Source organism: Penaeus chinensis, chromosome 4 (assembly GCF_019202785.1).
Source record: "Penaeus chinensis breed Huanghai No. 1 chromosome 4, ASM1920278v2, whole genome shotgun sequence".
Classification (NCBI taxonomy): domain Eukaryota; kingdom Metazoa; phylum Arthropoda; class Malacostraca; order Decapoda; family Penaeidae; genus Penaeus; species Penaeus chinensis.
In genome coordinates, this window is record NC_061822.1 from 37,079,694 (window position 1) to 37,089,195 (window position 9,502).

At 38.0% G+C, this 9,502-nt stretch overlaps 1 protein-coding gene across 1 annotated transcript; it reads right to left on the reverse strand.

The window, feature by feature from the left end:
- Nucleotides 1–2,081: 2,081 nt before the first annotated feature.
- Nucleotides 2,082–8,061, reverse strand: LOC125048083 (signal recognition particle subunit SRP72-like). Its single transcript, XM_047646696.1, is given in 13 exon segments — nt 2,082–2,350; nt 2,508–2,717; nt 2,808–2,983; nt 3,150–3,269; nt 3,271–3,309; nt 3,434–3,598; nt 3,781–3,984; nt 4,108–4,378; nt 4,868–5,064; nt 5,302–5,419; nt 5,767–5,904; nt 6,048–6,162; nt 7,933–8,061. Coding segments are annotated over 13 exon segments (1,986 nt in total). The 5' UTR covers nt 8,036–8,061; the 3' UTR covers nt 2,082–2,220.
- Nucleotides 8,062–9,502: the final 1,441 nt, after the last annotated feature.

Below are 9,502 nucleotides of genomic sequence, written 5' to 3' on the forward strand. Positions count from 1 at the left end.
CAGTTTATGTGGAGAAGTAGCATAAAAATGGTAACTGAGAATAACTAATACACCCTGAATGGTATTCCTTCACAGGGGACTACCGTTCAGTCTCCCGGTAGTTTCCTTGGGAAGGAAATATTTTTCACCAGACTGACTGAAGATAAATCCCCCCCAATCCCTTGCCCGTTGTTGTCGTGGGGGGGCTTAGGAGGCGGAGACTGGGACCCAATGCTGGGGAACTCCCCAACCTTGGGACTCAGCCCTCGACTCAACAAATTTTGCATGGTCTTTTTTTTCCCCCCTCCTACTTTATCGTTTCTGTCCCTTCACCAACCCCTTCTACTACCCACTTCCTAAGGTGTGAGAGCCGTGCTGAAAGGATGAAAGGCTGACTTTGTGCCAGTCCTGAACGGCCTGAGGGAGCCATGGGCACGGTATTCCCCTGCTTTAGTTGTCTAGCCCTTACCCCTCAAGCGACCCTGAGGGGTGGACCATTTCTCTCCCCAACATACTCCAGGCTTATCATGGCCAACAATGAATAACCATTAACCATTAACCATTAACCATACCATCATTAGAGGCAATTGCCTCCTCATCAAATAGCTCCACCAATTCAAACTCGCCCGATTCCCTGACCCCAGGCTCTCCTTTGACCACGGCTCTGAACACTACAACTAATACCCCCTCCTAAATGCGGACTAGTACAGTATCCACCCTAATCAACACCCCAGGAGACATTTCTACTCCCAACATGCTCAACTTCAACAACTATACCCCAACAACCTTCTTCATCAACTACCCCATCCTCCCTTATTACTACCTTACAACCTTATTGTCCACCTCCCCATAATACTACCTCCCTCAACACTACTCCCTCTTCCACATGCCCCCGTCCTTCTACTACCCCCATATCTACAAAATTCTTAAAAAATCTATTTAGCCCATTTTCGTGATCCCTCCCACAAATTCTCACACTTTCTGCTTTGACAACCTGTTTTCATTCCTCAAATGCATATACATCCTTCACTTGATCTAACCCCTATACATTACCTTACCCAACCTTAACCCATTTACTCGTCAATTCCTTTGCCCAACCTAGACAACTAATCACTAACTCAACCACCCTTCACTACCATTTACTTTAGTGCTACATGACCTTAGATGTCTAGCACATTTATTTTGCTTTTAACCATTAACCACCACCGAAGATAAATCTCCATGATAAATCTCAGGTAACTCTCTTTCCTCATAATCCTTGCATTCTACCAAGCAAGTTGCTCTTTTTATTTTAGTGTTTTAGTGCAGTGTTGTATTTTCTCGTTGGATGTGCACCTTGATATCATCTTGCAGACTAGACACTTCAAATTTCATGCATAACTTGTGTCATTAGGGGGTGCTGTTCTCTCAAGGATAGACCTGTTAATTTTGAAGCCAGTACACAAACATGTATAACCACCCACCACACCACAATATAAGTACTATCTTTCTAGTTTATATTATGACAAGATTGGATATTAAAATAAAAAATAAACAATTGTATTATTTTATTCATGTATCTCCTTCACCATATCTAAATGCTCGTACTTCTCATTGAGCCATTTAAGCAGACATAACAGTAACCATTTCAAGGTGATCTATGATTATCTTTATAAAAGTACTTAACCCATTCGCGACGGGATGTCACGTGTCCATGCCATGCCCACTGAGTTTATTGTTTAATTGTTTTTAAGCATAGATGGCTACACTTGTACTAAATGACCAATGAGCCAATTACGAGTACAGCCTGTCTCGCCCGTTTATCCTTTTCTTTAACTTAGAAATATATTTTACGTTATCTTATTTTGCTATTACTATTGTTTATAACATTATAGTAATTATAATGTTTATAATAAAAATAACACCATTGATATTCATAGCACTAGTAAAAAATACATTTTCCCTCCAATTCAAGGAAAGATGAAATCAGGTAAGGCAGATACATCTATGTATAGAGACATTTCACAAAAAATATAAAAAATTAGCACAGCATTTTCCCCGTTTTTTATTCATTTCTTCCCTGGCTGCAATGGGTTAAGATAACAGGAAAGGGAAAGGCTGTCTTCAAGAAAATGAACTTTGGGGTCTAATTTAATATTTAGTGAACATATCACTTATACAGATTTAACCATCATGGTCTCCAGTTTTATAAAAGGAAACTTGTTTGTCTGCAGTAATGGGATCCCTGAGAATATTCTGTGTTTACCATCCTCCCTTCTTCTTTTTCCCTCCTCCTTTCTTCTTCTGGAAGTTACGGCGTAGTCCAACATTTTCTGGCTTGGGACTAGCTGCCTGTGATGGCTTAGAGGTCCCAGCTGTCTTTGTGATGTCACTATTGGAGTAAAAGAGTGAGAATAAATTAGCAACATTATTTCCATGTAGTAAGCCCTAAAATCGTAAATATTTAAAGAACCATATTACTGTTGCTGGACACCCCAGATAAATTTAAACAAAAGAAGCCAATAAGACAAGACTTTCAAGTGACTCACTATTTATCGGCTGCATCACTGGACACACCCTGAGTTCCTTTCATAACATCCTTCCCCCTGCGATCTCTTTTCTTGCGGAAGGTCTTGCGCTGCCACCTGGGCAACCAGCGCTCAGGATCAGGAGGCACATCTGGGTTATAGTTCTTAGGAAGCCTTATCTTCCTCTTCTTCTTCTTCTTGGTCTTCTTCTTGAGCTCTGCCCCAGGTGTGCTGTCAATAAAAAACAAAAGTTTTGAAGTTAGCTTACAAAGTATAAGCCAAGCCCAATATTAATTCACATCAATGTTATCACACACTCACACTTTCGCTGTGGGTGAAGATGGTGATGCAGGAGAGAGGTCTCCTTTGCCCTGTTGGAGTTTCTTCATGTAGCGGTGGCCTAGTGATGCCTCCAAAACATCACCATCTACATTATGTACTACGCTGCTGGCAGGTGGGAGTTGTTTAGATAGTTTCTGTGCTGCTTCTACATCATACTAGAAATCAAAAGGAATTGTTTAGTAGTATGCAAAATCTTTAGAAAAACTAAAGATTAAAGTTGATGAACTCATTACCATTATATTTTTTTATCATTATATAAAAACATAATTAAAAAAATACTGCACCACCTAATCTCCTGATAGTTTTAAAAATGAGCCATACCTGAGCATAGGCTGTAATTAGCTGAGCTAAAGTCATGACATCTTTGGGTTTGAGTTTTTGCAACTCTTGCAGAGAGGCCGCTGCAGTTGGAGCATCTCCACCACGGAGATGGAAGTCGGCCTGCATGTCGCCATAACTCAGATAAATGTACTCCTGAAGTCTGGTTATGCAAAAAATGTTAGAATTATTGTTTGCACTAACTAGTTTTAAAATCATACATGAGCACATCAAACATTCACCAAATGATTATTCATTCTGTATTTCATGTCACATTTTGCAAGTACCTTATTCTTCTTGTGCCAATCAACAGCCTCTCGCAAGATTGTTGATGCACCATCTCGGTCCTCCAAGGATAGGTAAAGGGACACTAATGCTGACACAATGCCCTGCCGATATCTATTTTTCTCATCTAGGGACTTCAATATCTTACATGCACCTCTCTTATCACCCTGGGAAAGATATATGAAATTTTTGAATTGTAGATTAAAGTGTAAGTTAACAGGCAAACTTCTCTGTATTATCAACATGTTTCCATTACTGCTTCAATACTTCGGTCAGTTTATAATCTTTAGAAAAAAAAAAAAAAAAAAAAGCCTTTCATGACACAAAATTTGAGAATAAACCAACTTACACCTGCAAGAAGTATTTGAATGGCCATGAGATTAATTCCGAGTGCTTCGTTCTGATCCTCCTGGGCACACTTCTGTAATGTGGCACTTGCAGCTTCCAGCTTACCCTCTCTTCCTAGCAAGGCTGACTGGATTATGGAAGCTTTCTGTCTGAATTTTGGGTAGTCATTGGCCAACTTTGCAACCTCTGTGCGACAAAGTTCATCCTTGAAGAGAAAAATAATATGATTAATTGTAACTGTTTATTTACCCCATAATTTAGATTATAATCATAATATATGTTTTGCATCCAAATAATTCAAAACAATTTAGAAGAAAACAATCATTACCTGGTTTGTGCTAAATGCAAGTAAACAGTGATTGAAGGCAATACTAGCCCGCTGATAACTAGTCAGTTTATGCTCTAGGCCTGGTGCTAGGGCAGTTTTCATCTTCTTTCGAGAATCAAAAACATTTCCTCCACGATTGATAGTGACAAGGTTATTGTTGATGATTGCTAGAAGAGCTGGATCTTCTGGTTTACTCTTAAGGACACTGTTGTAGATGGCTAATGCTTCCTGTTCTTGGCCCATAAGCTGAAGACAGTGGCCCTGCTGTACCCTGTCACAATAAAAGACAATTAGTCTCTCTATTATAATGCAGCACAAGTTCTATCTTGACAAACTTAAAGGAGTATTACTCTTGGAATAACTTCACTATTAGAAGGATTAGTAGATTGATAAGACTTAAAAACAAAAACACATTACTCAGATTTGTCATTTTGAGAGAGAGAGAGAGAGAGAGAGAGAGAGAGAGAGAGAGAGAGAGAGAGAGAGAGAGAGAGAGAGAGAGAGTGAGAGAGAGTGAGAGAGAGAGAGAAAGAGTGAGAGAGAGTGAGAGAGAGAGAGAAAGAGTGAGAGAGAGTGAGAGAGAGAGAGAGAGAGTGAGAGAGTGAGAGAGAGAGAGAGAGAGTGAGAGAGTGAGAGAGAGAGAGAGAGAGAGAGAGAGAGAGAGAGAGAGAGAGAGAGAGAGAGAGAGAGAGAGAGAGAGAGAGAGAGAGAGAGAGAGAGAGAGAGAGAGAGTGAGTGTGTGTGTGTGTGTTTTACAAACCTTATAATGGCAACCTCATCAGCCACTTCCTCTTCTGTGGCACCATCCTCCTGAATAAGATAGGTACGGCAGAGGCCCTCTGCTTCCTTCAATCTTTTCAGTGCTTCATCATAGTTGCCAGTAGCTAACAGGTGACAGGCTCCATTATATAACACCTCATATGAGGAGTCATCAATGTTGACAGCAGGGTCTTTACTCTGGAAAACATTAAAATTGGTTATCATGTTATTAACCCATGGCCAACTGAAGATGAGAGAATTGTTAAGTGGGTAAGAGACATTAATAATAACAATAATAATAATAATAACAATAACAATATCAAAATATGCACATCCACTTTACGAGTACATACATAAATAAATAAGGATATAAATTAATCAGTCTACCAGTATGATGTAATGCAACCAAGGTAAAATTAGGTAGGTACCACTTACACTTCCTTCTATGTACCGATTCACAGCTACTGCAGCCATGTTTGTTAAGCGTTCTTGATCAAAGTCATCGCTATTCGTGCGGATCATTTCTCTGTAGATATCATAGCATTCTTCATACCTGAGAAGATGCAATGGATTAATACTTTACACAATTTTTGAATAAAATTGTTTTATAACAACTTACCATGATATCAACAGTTCTATTTCCCCAAAATGATTTCATTATGAATCTTAGACAATTTAATTGTAAGAATGTTTAGTGGAGATTCTATTCTATTATATTCTTGAAAGTACACAATTGCTTAATCCTCTTTTAAGTAACAAAAATAAAAACATCCATTGCACAAAATACCTAAACCTTATTTTGCATGTAACAGAGGAGAGTCTACTCTACTCATCTGAAACAAAAATTGAACTAAGTAACCATGTCGTGCTCCAGTCTTTATTGGAAGAAGTCATGCTAACCTCTCAAGGCGGTACAGGACTTGAGCATGCAACTCCTGGATACGTGGAGAAACTTCCTTGGCTTTGCTGATGGTTTTATAGGCCTCCATGACTTTATTCAGCCGATACTCGCAGTAAGCCTTTTCAAAGGCAAGATCCCTGAGGTGAGAAAGAACAAAATTAATAAATCATTTCCTTCTGACAATAGTACAACTTGCAAATACATTACAAAGAAAAATATACAGCTACAACGGTCTTACCAATCCTACTGAAAAGACCTTTCTAAGATCATATAAACTCACTCAACAATTTTCGATTTGCTGACGATGCTCAACACCTCTGAAAACTGGTCCATCTGGATGAGGGCTACAACTTTGCACTGCCATGCTTTCAGGTCTTCTGGTGCCTCCGACAAAACTGTGTAGGTTAAATGAACAAAAGGCCTGAGTATACACATAAGACTTAACCAAATGGAAAATTAAAATTAGTTAATGAATATAAAATGCTACTAAGATAGAAGAAAAATTTTCTAAGAAAGAAATTAGTGTTGCAATCTCACTGATAATACTACATTCAGTGATATATAATAATTGTGTTGTAGATGTCCATACCCCATGAAAATCAGAGGATCCCATCCACTCATGCTTGCTGTTACCCATCATTGAAAGGTAGACCAATTTATATCTTTAAATGCACTCTATATCATAGTGGATGAAGCAGTTGAATAGCAAATGTGTAGCGATTTGCAGGGGGCCTAGAGACAGAGCCCACACCAGGGAAATCAGCAATTGTAACGGGATCCAGGAGAAAAAACCCTCGGTTAGGTAGATTTTTCATACTGTCTTTAGCATCCAAGTTCACAACCAACATGTGGGGACACCTGTCCCACACTCTATTGTGCCATACATAAGTGTTGGATGTTTTGTTGCACAGGTTGGAGGCTGGGGGAAGTAGCCTCTCATGAGGGGGGGAAATTGCAAGGGGGCTAGCTCCTGCTTTTGACTATACATTGACCAACTCTCTGTATATTATTCATATTTTACCCCGCAATTTTCCTTGAACACTTCATGCCCTTCCCTGGTTTCAGGGCTGAGATTGTAGGTGGGTCCCATGGCATAATTTCAATATATTTGGATAGTACAGAGTGCAAAGAATCCAACTATACCAATATTGTTGTGATTGGTCTTGTGAACATATTCTTAACATTTACCAAAATTAGGAAATTGCATTTCCTCTAGAATGACCATTATCTTTCTTTTTATTTTTATTTACCATTAGTGTTGTTAATAACACTGTAATAACAATAATAATAATAATGATAATGATAATGATAATGATAATGATAATGATAATGATAATGATAATGATAATGATAATGATAATGATAATGATAATGATAATGATAATAATAATAATAATAGCTTTAAACAGTAATACTAATTTGGAAAAAAAATCCTGAAAACTCAAGGATACGGGAAATCAGGTAAGGTCATTATACCTGTAAACTGACTCCTCTGTGGCCGAGCTCTTGCGGAGCCATCTGTTTGTAAACACATTTCACAAAACAGAACTACATCCAACACTTAATGTTAGGTTTAAAAAAACAAAAGTAAGTAAATAGAGCTCTGTATTCCAAACAAATACATAGCATTCAATCAGTCCAAGCCCTATCTTGGCAGAATATCTGTGTAGGAAGTTTGTCGTCCTTTGACAGGGCATGAAGTGACAGATCTTGGGAACAGGTTGGCAAAGTGTCATGAACACAATATACCTCAAATTAAAAGCAAGTTAAATTCAAAACTTAGATTTGAGTGGATTTCGTTTGTCCACACCTACTAAAATCATATAAACCCTAAATTGCAATACCAAAATTGGTATCAAAATAACAGAACATGCATTGGCCTAAGCCTTGTGTCAAACTCCATATTTTCCCTAATTTCAATTTGAGTAAATTAAGATGTCTCCTCACAAGAAAGAATATGTAAAAAAAATAGAGCTCAGATTTTAATTTATTTCTTTATAACTAATACATATTCACTATGAGCCAAAGAGGAGGAGAAATAAACGTAAAAGCACCAGGCATACAAAAATAACAAGTTGACAATCCAGACTATGTGTCTCATTGTCTCACATTTCACTCTTAACCACTTACATCTGAATACTAAGTGACCTCAAGCATGTACTTACTTTTATTAGCACATTTAACGACTTTTACATTGTTTCCGTTGTCGATGAACTTCTTAAGTTCTGAAAAATATGACGACATCCGACTTTCCTTCGTGGTCGCCATCGTGACGTCACGGCCAGCTGGAACTTTTGGAGGGAAACGAATCTAAAGTATTATTCTACTGCGTAAAACAATTATGGGTATATATGTTTCTTACTATGTCGTGAAGATAGTTGATACAGCTGTATAATTGGGCAATTAATATTTCAAACAAATTTACCTTAGTTATGTTGATATATATCTTACGAGTTGAGCCATGAGAAAATCCTGTAGCCAAAGTTTTTTTGTTTGTTTGTGTTTTTGTGCAATGATTTTGCGAGACCAAAACTCGTACTGTGTTTCAGTTTAGTATGCCTCATATTAACAAGGACAATCCCGATTTAGCCCTTGTCCCTGTGGGTTCGTAAGTTTGTCCTGGGATGAGAGAAAGAGAAAGATAAATAGATAGACTGATAGATAGTTTGATTGATAAAAAGCAAGACAGAAGATTGAGAAGCAAATATTATGCTTTGTCCTAATCGTTTATTATGTTTCCGCACTAAAATCAAGTGAATTATTGAAGACACACGTGTCTGTGGTGTATATTCTCACGCGCGCGCACTACACACACACACACACACACACACACACACACACACACACACACACACACACACACACACACACACACACACACACACACACAATTTGTCAAATTACTGAACATTTTTAAATAGTTCCTGTATCAATAGAAGGACGATGCTAATGTTTTCAATTTGTTTTGAACATTTGTATAATTTCTCTTACGTGAAGAGTCCCTCTTCAGGACTTAGTGACCACACGTCCGTTACTTCAACTGCGGGAAGGATTCCTGAATTGAGAAAAATAAAGACTCGGTGGATTTTATGTATTCAGAACAGTAATCCCAAACTCTTTCACAGGAAGGGCACCCTTAGATTCACGTAGTACTTTCTGCAACATCATTTTCTTTAAACTGAATAGCACAACTGCTTTGGTGTGATGCTGCACATTTTGCACCCCCTCTTGGCCTAACCTTAGCACCCTTTGGTATCATGGCACATTTTTTGAAGCCTCTAATCAAACTGTGACCATTTCTTGAACCGTGGACGTTTCATGCTGCATAGGTAGTAAGCAAGACAGCGAGGGGAAGGGATTATGCAGAGTCGTGTTTCCTATAGAAATCCTTTACTTTTATGATACACTTTTTCGGCATTAGCTATATATATAAAAAAAAAAAAAAAACAACAACAACAACAATGTTCCCTGAAAACTGATCTAGTGAAATATCTTGCAGTTGACCCTACTGATCAGATATTAAGGCTTCTGAAACAGATTATGTATTTTAGTTCTCTTCTAAATTAGGCCTGTTTATAGTACGTCTGCATAATCAGTTTCGTATAGTAGAATTTGTATTATAAGTGCAAACGAAATCGATGAAAAATGTATATACCCACACTGGTTTTTAAGCGCCTTTTATTTTTTTTTTCTGTTGAACCCAATATTTCTCTATGAACCTAATTCGTTCATGCA